The sequence below is a fragment of the Equus quagga genome, chromosome 22 (assembly GCF_021613505.1).
Source record: "Equus quagga isolate Etosha38 chromosome 22, UCLA_HA_Equagga_1.0, whole genome shotgun sequence".
Lineage (NCBI taxonomy): Eukaryota > Metazoa > Chordata > Mammalia > Perissodactyla > Equidae > Equus > Equus quagga.
This window is the reverse complement of record NC_060288.1, coordinates 336862-352384: the sequence shown is the minus strand read 5'-3', so window position 1 is coordinate 352384 and position 15523 is coordinate 336862. Positions and strand designations below refer to the sequence as shown.

Here is a 15523-nt window from a genome sequence, read left to right as displayed (position 1 = left end):
TTTAGGTGGCTGTTTGTTGAAGGAGGGTTGCCAAACATCCTGATTTGCTGTGGTTAGTTCCATTTTATGTCTGTTGTCCTGGCATTGACTATGGTTTAGCCTGTGACTTTGACTTTAAAAAGTGAAGCATCGTCATTTTTTGGTAAAATAAGTCAGCATGGGATTGATAAACATCCACTTTGTGCTTCCAGCTTCTCCACAGTCTCATCTGAATATGTGAGCTGACATGTGCATTGAACAGCATTTTCACATAGTTGAGTCTAAAAGACAGCGTGTGATCACCTCTATCTCTTTTCCCTCCCCTTTGCAAGGACAGCATGTGAAGGACTTGCTGACAAGATCAGCTTAGAGAGGGGTTGCTGGGGACAGTTAACTCCCTGCAGGCTGACAGTGGCTGGGGAAGCCTGGGACCCTGCAGCCCTGAGGACCGCTTGGGCGCCAGCAGGTCGTGGCCTGAGCTACATTTGCGGGGTGGTGACGCTGCCGGGCTGCCACTGAGTTGGAGGAGCAGTAGGAAACAGGAAGTTCTAGGTTGGGTAGAATAAATGACAAAATGGAGATTGAACAGTTCTTCTTGAAAGTATATTTGTTTTTGCTCCTGTGATTTTTGTCATTTATTACATGATGTAAGTTTACAACTAATTTTTCTTGGGTAATGCTCTTTTTACGCTTTGTAACAGTTATAATTACATGTTTAATGATTTTATGGTTTCTGTTCCCTCTCCAAAGTGTTCTGATTTAGACAATAAATAGTTACTTTACATATTCAGGCCAGGTTAAAGAACTAGGGGATAGAGCAGGGCCTGTGTGCTCCATTCAGCCTAGCCCGGAATGGCTTTTACATTTTTAAAGATTGTGACAAAACAGCAAAAATAATCTTGTGTGAAAGGATCTTATTGTGGCCTGCAAGTCTGAAATATTTACTATCTGATCCATTACAGAAAAATTCTGACTATGTCTGGATTAGAATCTGTGGTGTGTTGGAAGGCTGCTTAAGCACAGTAGTTTATCACGAACTAGCTTTGTTTTGTTACCAAGTTAAAATGAAGATTTGGAAATTACTGTGTTCTTGTTGGTTTTGTGTTATAAATGCATGATGTAGCATTCCACAGCCAGCCACAGGCTAGAGCTTGTGACCCCTTTCTGGAGCAGAGGTTCTCAGTGTGGTCTCTGGGGCTTCCCAGGACCTTTTCTGTAGGGTCGTGAGGTCAAAGTTATTTTATAATAACTGTACAGCATTATTTTCCTTTTTCACCATGTCGATATTTGCACTGATGGTACGAAAGCAATTGTGGGGGTCTTAGCGCATATCAAGGTAGTGGTACCACACTGTTCTAGTTATTGGTATATTCTTCATTGCCCTGGACTCAAAATAAAAACAGAGGCCAATTTCACCTGAATAAAGCAGTTTCACCTGTCCTTGATAAAGCAGTACAGATTAATTACGTTTCCACTCTTGAGAACACGTCTTCTAATTTCACGTGTGATGGAATGGAAGATGTTCATGCAGCACTCCTGCTCCTGCGGGTTGCTGCCAGGAAAAGCACTCATGTGTAATTTGAGTTGTGAGCTATAAACTAGTTTTGTTTTTCTTGGAATGCCCTTTTTCCTTCAAAGTATGACTAACTATGGTTATTGGCAAACATTTTCTCGAAAATTAATAGAGTGAGCCTATTATTTTAAGGAAAACATCTCACAATGTTTGTTGCCAATGATAAAATTTGAGCTTTCAATTAAAACTTGGAATTTTGGAAATCATATCTGCCACCAAAAGTTTGACAGCTCCTCAGTACCTAAGACTTTTCTGAAGATTTTGGTAGTGACATTAATGAATGTGATTTTTTTTATATTATAAAATGACATGTGTCAGCAAATATTTTGCAGATGACCCAATGCATGTTGCAGAATCATGCCTGGGTAAAAGTTCATTCAAAGTGTAAGATAGATTTTAATGTAAAAGCACAAAATTTCCTTGATACAATTTTAGATTTTGTGTTGCAACTAACCTTTAAGAAACTGCCACTTGTCTTATTTGGGTGTCATATCAAAAAAGAATATCTACAGTTATCTGAAAAGGATATTAAAATACTTGTCATTCTTCTAACTAAATATCTGTATGAGGCTAGATTTTCTCAATGTATTGCAACCAAAACAGTATATTGTTAAAGCTTGAATGTAGAAGTGGCTATGATAATCCAACTGTCTTCTGGTAAGCCAACTATTAAAGAAATTTGTTTAAAAAAAAAAAAGTAAATCTGTTGCTTATTTCACTGAATTTTGTTATTGTTTTGGAAATTATAGTTATTTTTAATAAAAATGTATTCGTGAAATAGATTTATTATATTTAAATGAGTTAATATTTGAAGATTTTCTGTTTTAATTACTAATGTGGTGAGTATCATATAGGTATAGTAGATATAAGATAGACAGATATAGATATAACTCACATAAACAGAGGTCTTTGGAATCCTTCATGCTTTTCAAAATGTAAAGGTCCTGAGACCAAAAGGTTTGAGACCTGCTCATTGAGGATTTAAGCAATACTTCTTTAATACGTTGAAGTACAGTAACAGAAAATATTTTTATGAATAACTGTAAGACAATCTCATTTAAAATAGTGTTCATTTAGTTGGCTCTACAATATCATGATAGTTTCATTAGCTATTTCCCTTTTTGCTGCACAAGAAATATCTTTTCTTTTTTCTCCTTCTTTATCAATTCTCACAGCAACGCTGGGGTGAAAACAACATTGCTAGAGGCTCATTCTGAAATGGGGAGCACTGAAATTCTGGAAAAGGAGACCCCGGAAAGTCTCAGTAATGGTACCAGCAGCAACATAGAAGCAGCCAAAAGGTTGGCCAAACGCCTTTATCAACTAGACAGATTCAAAAGATCGGATGTTGCAAAGCACCTAGGCAAGAAGTACGTTCCGTCCTGAGGCCAGTGTCTGAGTGTATCCTTTTGTATGTGTGTTTTAATAGCTTCAGTTTTAATAATCAAGTCTATTATGTTTTCTTATAGCAATGAATTTAGCAAACTAGTTGCTGAAGAATATCTGAAGTTTTTTGATTTTACAGGAATGACGCTGGATCAGTCTCTCAGGTATGATTAAGCATCACTTCTGTTCTTCTTTGCCTCCAAATAATTAACTCTGAGAAAAGAAAGTAATGTGCTGGAGCTAAAATCTGATTTTATTTTTTTAAACCCACAATTACTTTGTGAATTAGCTCAGATTATGCTATAGATGTTAAATGTAATTAAAAGTGAGAAAATATTGCCACAACTAAAAGGACCCACAACTGAAATATACAACTACGTACTGGGGGGATTTGGGGAGAAAAAGCAAAAAAAAAAAGAGAAAATACATCATTTTTATGAAATCACACATGACTGCATCTAGTAGATGACAGTAAAGAATGATGGCAAAGTAAGTCTTGAGAAAAAATAGTCTGTGGGAAGGTAGTTTTCGAATGATGAATAAAGAAAAAGGCAGAGTCTATAGACTGTAGAATTATAGATTTTTTTTCCTAAGCATTTGTTTACAATAGCCAAATAACCTTTTAAGACGATACTTTGGAATTAACTCATGAATGGGATTAAAAATGAATATCAATATAAATATCAGTAGAAAGTATCTGATAGTAAACAGTAAAACTGTTTCAGGCAGTAGCACTTTTTGTTGATGTGTTCAAATGAAGGTGTCTTAAGCACACTGACCCTCACTTCTCATCCCATATTAGACTGTAAAACTCTAAGAGCAGCTGTGGGTGAAACACAGTGAGCATGTAACCTTATAGTCTCTACAAAGTGTCAGACATGGAGGAATTCTGAGATCATCTTGTGTAACCCTCTAGTTTTACAAATCAGGAAACTGAGTCCTGGGAGGTGAAGTGAGGACATTTGCATTAGAATGCACAACAGTGACTTATTCTGTGCCTCTTTGCATGAATCAAGGGTACTCATAGGTTTTCCATGAAAACAGGTAAGAGTGGAGAAAAGATCTGTGTTTCTGCTTTGCTTTCTTTGATGTGGTTCATAAAAAAAAGTTATGAAAATTTAAAGTTTGATCAATAAATATAGATTAACAAACTATAAATAAGGCAGAGAGCAACATTTTCATCATAGTAATAAGATTTATTATATGTTTTTTTCAATAGTAAGATTTCTTAGAACATTTTAAATGATTTTTTGCTTCCTGTCTCACGTTTAGGGAAATGCATCTACTTTGTCAAGTGAGGGTCATCTGGATTTATCTGTGATAGACAATACTCTTAGTGACTCTGATTTAGATTGGTGTGTGGTTCTGGGCATATTTTCTATTGTTCAAAGAAGTTTTATACATAAATTAATTTATTCCTAATTCAAGGAATAAATTAGGGTTTTATCTCCTAATTTCCTCCTTGTTTAACAAATTAATAATGTGACGATAGGCAAAATAAAATTAACAGAAATTTACTGTGCACAAGACAATATAATTGTGATTTTAACAGTGGGTCAGTGGTGATTATAATCATGTAACAAAATGAGGAAAAGATTGTTATCCATGTAGAGTTTTAAAACCCAGTCTAGGGGCTGGCCCCGTGGCCGAGTGGTTAAGTTCGTGCACTCCGCCTTTGGCGGCCCAGGGTTTCACTGGTTCAGATTCTGGGCTCGGACATGGCGCTGCTCATCAGGCCACATTGAGGTGGCGTCCCACATGCCACAACTAGAAGGACCCACAACTAAAAATATACAACTATGTGCTGGAGGAATTGGGGGAGAAGAAGCCTGGGGAGGGGGGAAGATTGGCAACAGTTGGAAAAAACCAGCCTCTGTGGTTATGCATTTTGTCTTAAGTGCTCTTTGGTTTTTATCTGACTGATCTAAAATTGGCTACTCGACACTTAGTCATGTGGGGAAATTACTTGCCTCCCCAAAGCTTTTCTTGATGTGTTGGCCACCATATTATTGCCATGTCATCTTTTATGTTGACATTTTATAGAATTTAAATGTCAGCATGAATTTATACTGAATGGTCTTTTAGTAAGTGATTTTTTTTTAAATCACTGTAGAATATCTTATTTTGTATAATTAATTTCTTATATTTGTATGAATTAACTTTAACTATCAAACATAAGGAAAACAGTGACTTTTTCTAAAATTTCACTTTTTTCCTCTTAATTCCTTTTTAGGTATTTCTTTAAAGCATTTTCTCTTGTGGGAGAAACTCAAGAACGAGAGAGAGTTTTAATACACTTCTCCAATAGATATTTTTATTGTAACCCAGATACCATTGCTTCACAAGGTAATCTGATGGAAATGCTTCAATTTTTATTTATAACAAGGGTTATTTTCCTCATTATGGAAGTTACATTTCATTGTGGAAAATAGGGAAAATTATACCGAAGAAAATGAAAATCATCTGGCTATCTCAAATTAGCTAGAGACAACTCTTCTTAAAAGTTTGGTTTGCTTCCTTCTAGTCTACTTATACAACATTTAATATCAGATTAGAATTGTTAGAGTTGTTTCCCTTTCACTGTGAGGATTTTCTCATTGCCATCAGATGTTGTTTAAAAGCATCATATTTAATAACTGCATAATATTCTTTACTCTTCTTTTAGTTATCTTTACTCTCGTTTTCAGTTCCGTAGTATGACAATATGCTTTCTTTAAATTGCTCACGCTTTGTCACTCTGAGATTTTACGTGCAAAGCACATTATACTAAATGAAATGTCAGTTTTCTTATTTCTTCCTCCTCTACATCTGATCTCTAAACTTCTTGATGAAATGTGTGTGTGCTTGGTTTTGTGGTGAGTTTTGGAAACATTTACAAATCTCACTGGAGTTAGTGGTATATCTCTGGTGATTTTGTTTGATATTCGTAATAACAACACTGACTGCTGACTTGGTTTATGATTTTAATAAACTATAAGTTTATGTTTATTGTACTATTCTTAAAAAGCAACTTTAGACTTCTTAATTGTTGATGTACCGGGTGAAGAGGGATCTTTTCTCCATTTCAATTCCTACAGTATAGCAAAGTTTTTCAGGCTTTGAAGTCAAGCACATTCACTTGCAATTGGAGGAGCTTACATAAACTTACAAATTCTGGAATAAATCACTGAGATGAAATGTAATAGAAATAGTAATTCTCTCTTAGCTTCAGTATTGCCAATTAACTGGGATAAGTGTATTTGATATTGACTAAAGTGATTGTTCCGCCTGCCTCCGTCCTGCAGGTTGTAGCTGTATTAACTATCTGATTATTGAAGTCACATTCCTATCTGTAAAATGGGAGCTTGTCTTTCTTTATTACTTCTTTGACTATATTTAGACCATTTATTCACTGTCTCTTACCACTGTCAGCACTGACTAGAGAATGAAAGGGATAGAAGAGGGTTGTTCTTATTAGAATTTTCTTCAAATCTAAGAAGATGTTGACATTCCTGTGTGAAATAAGGAATATGGATTTGTGCACTCAGTTGGCTGTTGATAAGGTTATTTGAGAGCTGGCTACTGAATTTTACAAGTGCTTTCAGGAGTTTGTTTTAAATATGTTTAGAATTTGTGATAATAAACTGGAACTGGAATAAACATACATAGGCATTTAGTAGCATCCACTTAGAGACATTAATAATAGAAGTCACCTACTATACTCAAAGGCATACTTTTGAAAAATAAGCTGTCTTTGATTCATGAATTCAGTCATTGCACAGGCCTTTCTGTACATGTAGCATAGATTAAGAAGATTTTTCTGCATCTGCAACTGCTGTTGTCTGCTATACTTGGATTGAGAATTGCAGGAGGAGAATGAGGGAGGAGAATTGAGGTTTGGAAATGAGAAGCTTAACTCTTAGTACTTTTTCTTTTTCTTTATATAGTAAGAAGAGAAAGTCGTGTTTCCATTTAAGTATGAGGTGATCCTTCTTGTTTGGGCAACTTTTTTCCTCTGAATATTTAATTTTTTAATCTTCACAGATTATTTCAGTATTTTATTTTTGTCTGATCCATGGTATCCTGGACCAGTCAACCTAAAGAATGCGTTTAAAGGATGCCAGGAAAGAGGATAACTGTTCCTGCCTAGATGTTGTCAGCCAGAGAACTAATACCCAGTAAACAGTAGAAGGCACAAACCTTGGTTTTCTTTAACTTTTGCTTCTTTTCTACTTCATTTTCCTCTTGGAAAGTAAAAAGATTAACAGTATTAAATAATTTATTTTTATTTCCATATCTTGTGTTATAGAAAATTGAGAAAATATAAATAAAAATTATAATCTCACTATCCAGAGATGATAATCTCTTTTAATATTATATTTTCTTTTGGATGTATTTATATTTAAATGGAATCATAGTGCATATAATCTCTTTTTCATATAGTAATTTATTATGAAATATCTATTTCAACATGTAAACTTGGACAACATTTTTAATGACTTCAACATGACAGAATTGTGTTTCTGAAGGTCGGATTTACTTGTTCCCCATTGTAAACAATGTTTCTTTGGATATCCTTGTATTTTGTGTAGATCTTTCTTTCTTTAGTGTGAAGCCCTAGAAATAGATTTGCTGTGTCAAAGGGCACTATTTCAAAGCTTAAGATATGTACCATTAAATTGTCCCTCAGAGAGTTAGGAATAATTTACTTTATCACCAGTAGACTTCCACTCTGTACATTGAGGTCCTTATAATAATTTACTCTTATCTATTTTCTGTCTCCCCAAATGAGCATGATTAGTTGTGCCCTGCTGCAGGGTTGTGTTTTCATAGGTTTCTAATGTATGCTATTTAAATGATAATAAGGAGTCCAACAGGAAATAGTGAATTAATGCTTTCTTTCCTTATCCTTGTCTCTCTCCTTAGATGGGGTCCATTGCCTCACCTGTGCGATGATGCTTCTCAACACAGATCTCCACGGCCATGTAAGTGTAGGTGTGTGAAGCTTACAGAAATCCAGAATGTCTTGGTCTTATCTTTGCTTTGGTGCTCACACACCTTTATTCTCTGCCTCCTTCTCTCTCTACACGGCAGGTGGGTAAAGAGAAATCTTTAGAGAAGGCAATAACTTATTTTACATGCTAACACAGAGAGTGATTTTAAGTGAGTAATTGTCTACTTGTCTGGAATTGTTTTATCTGTGATGTGTGTGTCCTGTACCTTCTTTCTCCACTGGGAGGCAGAGACAGAGCTGTTACTTTTCGTTTTTTATTTTGTTTGTTTTTTGGTTCACTGTTAGGGCTGATGTACAAGGATGGAAGGAGGATGGAAGTTAGATCTGAAAATAGCAACTGTGTTTGCAGTCTTACAGTAGTGAGTGTTACGGACTCAGCCTTTTCTACACTCTGGAGCTCACTTGGTCTTTTCCCAGTTGAAATATCAAGATAATCTAATTGCCTTGTCATCTTCTGTTTAAAATAGGATGAAGTTCTTAAATTTATAATTTTAGATAAGCTTTCATCTTTCATGGAATTCATGAAATTCATGGAATTTTAGCATTTACTTAAACTATTCATATTAGAGAAAAGGAGAATGTTTTAGTTGCTTATAGAGCAATATATATGATAGCACAAAAATTATTTCATAGTACCCAGTCCATTTATTTTGAAGAGAAAATCAGATTTCTTGTAATTAAAGAGTCTACATCATCCCTTGATTTGCTATATGATTTACCTTACAATTTAAAAAATCACATTAAAAGAAGTGAAAGTTAGATATAAAGTTGTTCTCCTGTTCCAAAAGGCCACAAATCCCCATATTCAAATCTATGGTGCTCCTCTTTAAAAAAGGCAAAATGGAGCTGTATGGGGCCATTAAGATGGACTGAAGGGAAAAAAAGCTTCTACTGTCAGAAAAGTGAAGAGAGGTGGTAGTGATAGAATTATAGTTTTAACACCATCTTCACAAATGTCACAATACTCAGCTGGGAAGTTCCTTTTGGAGTTCGAAAGATGTGAATTCAGAATACCTTAGTGACTTGTAGACATATGTAACGTGTGTCCAAAGATTATTTTGACAAAACATGTAGATATTTTCAGGGGACATCCTTGGGTAATAGGGCCATAATATGGCTTCTGGAAATGAAGGTACTGGGATTCCCATGGTGTGAGCCTTGAAATGAGTTTCAGAATCTAGTGTTCATCCAGCTTGTTATGGGGCTGACCAATTAATGGACTGTCCTAACCTCAGTTGTCCTGTTACCAGGGAAGCAAGTTTCTGCTGCTTTCTTCTCTGCCCATCTTATGATAACAGTTGTAACTTTGTCCCCTTCTTTTGCTCCCACTCAACTTCTCAACTTGACTTTGAGCTGAAGGAGACAATTTTGATTGTGCTTGTCCACATCTAACACTGATCTAAGCCAGTGATACCCAGCATGAGGAATCTTCTTCACATCAGATGCTTTGAGGGCCCATCCACGTAAGATAGTTGTGCATTTAGCATCTATTGACTGAGAAAATGTGTAATGATGAAAAAAACTCCAGTAACAGTTCAGTTCTTATTTAAAGATTGAGGATCTCATAGAACTTTTGTGGAAGTGGCGAGATTTTGGGGAATTTGTTTCCATGAAAAACTGAATGGCTTGTTAAAAAGCTGAGAACTACTTTAATAATACTTTCAAATAAACACGTATGTTATTAATCACAATAATTTGAAATGTAGCAGTAAATAAAGGTGTGAGGTTTATTATTTATTCAGATAACTCAGCATGCTTGATGTCCAAACAAGCCGTCGACGCCCAGTGTCGGTAGCCTACAGGTTCAGAACCACAGATCTCAGATTGTTCTTGCTCTGTCTTTGACCACTTTTGAGGAATTGAAAGGAGATTAAATGAAGCATCACACTTCTTTTTGGCAACTAGAGTATAAGAAACAGTTTATATAAATGAACAGTTTAATATTGTCTTGAGTTATGCCAATTATACATATTTAACAATTGGTTATAGTGGCAGAATTACATATAAGAGGGAGAAAATTATAAATACAAGTAAATCTCTATATCATCTTAAAAATCATGTTTTTAGTGATTATTAGTTTTCAGCTTTGTTTTTAAAAATGTGTGCTACATACTCAGGATTGTCTGTTATTCAGGTTTTATAAATTAAATTTTTTTATCCTTATTTACAATGCATGCTGTTACAGGTCTGTTGAATATGTACTAGCCGTCATAAGAACTAACCACATGAAAATGTGTTTCTCTTATCTTCCTCCTCTGGATTCATTTTAAAAATAAATTTTCCTTCTAGGTGGTAAGTTTTTAACCATAATTTTGGATGTAGCTTCTCTTGCATCATGATTGCCTGATTTATTGTTCCGGTGTCTGTTTGACTTATTAGCATGGCCCCTATGAAAGTGAATTGTTCAGAATATAAAGTGAATTATTTCTAATGTCTGCCCCTTTTCACCTTCTCCTTATAGTGTAAGGCCATTACCTCTTATGCCAGAATCATCCTCTTGGGGAATGACTGATAAGCCATTTTCCTTTTCTTACTTACCATCCTGTCATAATAGCAACACAAGAGCATGACCTTTCTAAGGAGTGCTGAGACAAGCTTGTCCTCATGCTTTCGTGGCGGGGTGGTGGTGGGGAACATAATTTGGGAGATTAACTTCTTTTGGCTGTTCTTTGTGAATCTTTCTGGTGAGTTTTGTTTACTCTAAGGAGGGATGCATTGAAAATGCGTTGTATGGGCCTTTTTGCTTCCTGCTAATTTCTTACTAATAAAATGATAGAATGTATACTAATATAATAAATCTAATATGGTGTTACATGTTGGAATGCCTTTCTATCTTTCTTTTTCTAATTTATTTGTCATTCAGCAAACACTTATAGTGTGTCTACTCCATTCCAAGTTCTATGCCATTTGGGTAAGGATCAGAAATGAATGAGATGTATTCATGGAGGTCAAATCTCATCTCTGGTAATGTTGGCTAGGATAACCTCCATTAGTCAGGTTTAACTGCAGAAATGGTAGCAGGTAACCTAAGTGCTGTGGTGGAAAAGCACTGGGGAGGTATTTTACTGACGTGTTGGATTATAGTTAAACTTCACTAAGGAGGCTAGGAAAAAGCCAGTCTGAAGTATATGCAATATTTTTGGGAGAAATTCATTCAGATGTTATAATGATTTCACTGGAGCTAAGAATGGTGATTCTCTTCAGTACCTGTTTTTTAAAAATATGAATGATTTACCATTATTTTTGCAATAGTATTGACTTGCTTTTTTACTTGTCTCCAAGTGGTTTATTCTCTTAGATTAAATAAATATTTTATAATTTTGGCACATGGCTAATTTGCTAAGTAATCTCTTTTATTTTTAAAATGCCTCTTCATCTATAAATTATATATGTAAATAAAACTTTTGCACATACAGACACATTTCTATTAAAACAAAGCCTAGAGTTTATTTTTCTCTTGCTATATTGGAACTAAGTTGTATCGAATATTATTTGAACTATTCAACAAAGAAAAGAGTTGAAAAAAATTTTTAAGCCTTGTATTCTATTGGAAATGATATGAATAAAAGGACTTTTCATGTAAGGATAGATTCAAACCTATTCCTTTCTGGACTAATCTTCAAGTGTGCTCTCTTGACTATGACTAGCTCTCTGTCCTTGGACCGTGGTTGAGATTCAGTTATCCTGGCAGGATCATCATTGAGGTTGAAGCTAGGGAGCAGGGACAGGGCAGCAGGCAGGGACTTCTCACCAGGGCTGGACCCTGAGCGGGGAGGAAGGTTTAGATTCAGAACTGAGTTAACTGAAGAGTGGGATAGATAGATGCAGGGTCAGGTGGCCAGTTTCACTACTACAAGTTGAAAGAGATCCATGAGACAGTGGCTGCCGGGGGTCAGGCCATGGTCGGAGGCAGTAGCCGGGACATTATTCTTAATCAAGATTTTGTGATAAAATCTACCATTTAACACTGTGGCTTGGGGTTTTTAGTAGCTATTTTACTCAAGGTGTCTCTCTGCTTTACAGTATTGGCGGGAGACAGCCCACCCAGCACACGGGCTATAAGGGAGCAGGGGTACGATTCTTCTGGAGTGGTGGTTCTGTCTGCCTCCGGCCAGCATCCTGCAGATACTTTGTCTCTGGGATGCTCAGGGCATACTGAATATCATCCTCAGCACTCTGAGTTTAATGTATGAGGCAAGACTTTACTGTTTTTGGGGGGTTGGGTTGTATAGTTTGGATAAGGGGTAAAACCAAGGCTAGTACCCCATACTGGTAGGGGGAAGAAAGAAGTCAAGGAATAAAGTAGAGGTTTTTTTTTGTTTGTTTGTTTTTCTTTAACCAAATAATGTTAGAACGATACTGTGTTTGAGCTAGGTCAGAGTTCATTGTTTCCACTCTGTAAGCTGCATTGCTGATGATGGGTTTCTAATTCTTAGATTGACTCTCCAGGGTCCTAGGAGTGCGGGTGGTGGTACGATATTTGATTTATTGTCAGAAGTGGAAAATGACTTTTATAAGAATTATTATTAAACAATTTAGGCTTTTACTTTTCATATGGTGCTATTTTATATTTCCTCCCTTAAAAGCACCACAAACCTCCATAAGGTTAGTAGATAATGTCCTCAGGAAGTTTCTGTACGTGTGATTATCATTATAGTAACCAGCAGCTGTCTTCAGTGCATTTTACCTGCTGCCCTCCCTCCCTCCTGTCTCCTCTGTGGATCCCTCTTCCTGCTGTGCTGCCCTACAGCCTCGGTGCCCTCCCTTCCTCCTGTCTCCTCTGTGGATCCCTCTTCCTGCTGTGCTGCCCCACAGCCTTGATGCCCACTGCTAGGAAAGCCATCCTGGCATTTATTCTTCTTTTCTATCTGCGCTTTACCCTGCTGTAGATTCCAGCCTTGGTCTTAATTTCATCAAGCCGCACTGCCTCCTTCACCGGGAGTCCTCTGTTCTAGCTCCTTGTGCCCAGACTTCTTTTCCCCTGATTGGGAGCTCCCCAGCTGCAGGGGCTTCCACCAGGCTCTCGTCCCTGGAGCTTGTGAGTGACACTGAAAGTTCACAGAATCAGGGATCTAGATTCAGAGTTTCCAAGAGTTTCTAGTGGGGGATAGAGTTTAGTTTTACGTTAGGATTTCTGTCACCCGAGTGAGCATTTATGGAATAGCCTGAGAACCTAACCATCATCTGTGGAAATGTTTTTATAGAAAAATGTCATGATTTCAAATTTTTCAATTTAAAAATGGCCTTTAGAATATAATTCACTGTCAAATTGGCAACTACCTAGATTTTAATAGGAATCCTTATTTAAGCATGTCAAAATTAATCATGCACTGGTGGATTTTCTTGGCTTCTATGACCCCTCAAAATGAAAACCTCCTTTCTTTTTTTCCTTTCCTACGTTTCTCCCTCCCTATCCCCACCTCTTCCTTTCTTAACTCTTTTCTTTTTTGGGAGGTAGTTCTGGTTTTTTTTTTACAATAGGTTGAAACCTAGAAAATACAACACGGATAGCTTTTATCAGCCAAGTCAGTAGGGCTCATTTAGGGACCTCAGATTGTTTAATTTGGACATTATTCAGTCACTACATCCCTTCTTACCGTTAGGAGTTTTCCACTTTTGAATAAGCTCATTGGTAGAAGATGATAAAGGAAAGCAGGTGAAACTCTATGAAGTCAGTTTTTGCTCTTCCTTTCTTCCTGCAAATGATTTGGGGAGCGATGAATTGAGGATGGTGATTGGAACCTCCGACCTCGAACCCCATTATGTAATTTAATGCCTGTCCTTCTATGACAATCAAGTGAGAAGTCGAGTTGAGTTGGTCTTTTTAATTTGATAATGAGGTCAGTGTCTTTTCCTTTATCTTCTCAAATTTTAGAGGAAACACTTTCTATGAAGTAATGAGAGAATCTGCTACAATACTTCTCAAACTTTATGGTTTCAGGATCCCTGTATACTCTTAAAAGTTTTTAAGGACTCCAAAGAGCTTTTGTTTATACCTATTAATATTTACCATATTAGACACTAAAATGGGTAAGATTTAAAAATACCTATTTATTAAATCATTTTAAAATAGCATTAAGTAAACTCATTAAATGAATAAAATACTTTTTATGAACAATAATTGTACTTAGAAAAACAAAAAATTAGTAAAAAAAAGTATTTAAAATTTTTTGCAAATCTATTTCAGATTTGGTTAAATAGAAGACAGCTAGATTCTCTGCTTCTGCATTTAGTCTGTTCCAGTATATCACAAGTCATGTAGCCTCTAGAAGACTCCACACTGTAACTTGTGAGAGAAAGAGAGTAAAAACCGTTTTTAGCCTTATTATAAAAATAGATTTGCCCTCACAGACACCTTCAGCACGATCCGGGAACCACACTTGGAGAATCACTGTGTTGCATGCAGTATTCCTTTTCAGTTGTCATGTATTTTTTTTTTCTTTATGCCACTTCTGGTTCCTTTTTCAACAGCAATGTATTACACAAGTGGTAGGAAAAATTTCGGTAATATTTCAGATATCCCTGAAGTTGAACTTTTAACACTTACATTAGTTCTGTGATTGGGGTTTATGAAAGAACACTTTGAATATCACAGCTATAGCTTCCTGGTTTGGAAATTTAGATAGGATCCTGCTTTGCCCACTGATCATGTATATAAAAAAATGGACACCTGAGGGCAGCATAACACAATTAAACTTATTTGATAGAGAAGCATGCAAAACAAAAGCAAAATATAGGAGCTTTTAGCAGAGCTACAGAACTGAAGTAATTACCAAATCAGTAGTATGCTTTTTCACCATTTATCGTAACATGTTAGAGGAGGTGGAATTGTCATGTGGGAGGGTATGCCTGCTGTGTTTTTAATATCCTAAGATTTATAAGCCAGATTTTACCAATGGATCATGAGAGCTTTTACCTTCTCCTAAAACGTTTCCACAAAGCTTCCAGACTACACTGTTAAAAATGAAAAATTTTAGGATTATTTTATCTAATTCTTCAACCTCTAGGTCCGAGTATATGCTGTAGTCTGCTTTCTTGGTGAATACTTAACTGAGACAGCTGGCCCTGTTAGCAGCTTTCTCTCAGGACTGAGTTTAGGTTAGGCCTTGGCTAGAGCTTGGTGGGAGGTTCCATTCCCCAGGTTGTCAGGGAAGTCATACTCAAAGCAGAGACTTGGTCAACTTCTGCTGAGTTTTGGACTGTAGCTTATATGGTTTCTAGATGACTCTGTTAAGAATGAAACTCTTTCTCCATCTTAACTTTCCCCCTTTGCTCTCATTGTTACCAGTAAAATTGGGAGCTGATTATCTGCTGGGCTGGGAAGAAATGCCATAACTTTAGCAAAGGGAAAACCTGAAATTAGGCATGCTAATTTCATGCCTACTGCTAATTAGACATGAGGATGCCTAATCTATTTGTGTGGTCACTCATGATGTCATCCCCAATACCACTACTACCTCTTTCCAGTTTTCTTTTATACTGGAGTTGGCAAAGTATGATCCACAGGCAAAATCCAGCTGACAGCCTGTTTTTGTAAGTAAAGTTTTATTGGAACACAGCCACACCCATTTGTTTACATCTTCATACTAAAA

At 36.3% G+C, this 15523-nt stretch overlaps 1 protein-coding gene across 7 annotated transcripts in view; it reads left to right on the top strand.

Annotated features, from left to right (window-relative positions):
* The window catches only part of PSD3 (pleckstrin and Sec7 domain containing 3), a 643022-nt gene that overhangs the window by 369840 nt on the left and 257659 nt on the right, over positions 1–15523 (top strand). For all 7 annotated transcript variants that reach the window (XM_046648392.1, XM_046648393.1, XM_046648398.1 and 4 more), the window contains 4 exons: positions 2728–2922; positions 3022–3102; positions 5172–5284; positions 7844–7902. In XM_046648392.1, coding sequence (XP_046504348.1) covers positions 2728–2922; positions 3022–3102; positions 5172–5284; positions 7844–7902 — 448 coding nt within the window. The remainder of the gene's footprint in view (positions 1–2727; positions 2923–3021; positions 3103–5171; positions 5285–7843; positions 7903–15523) is intronic.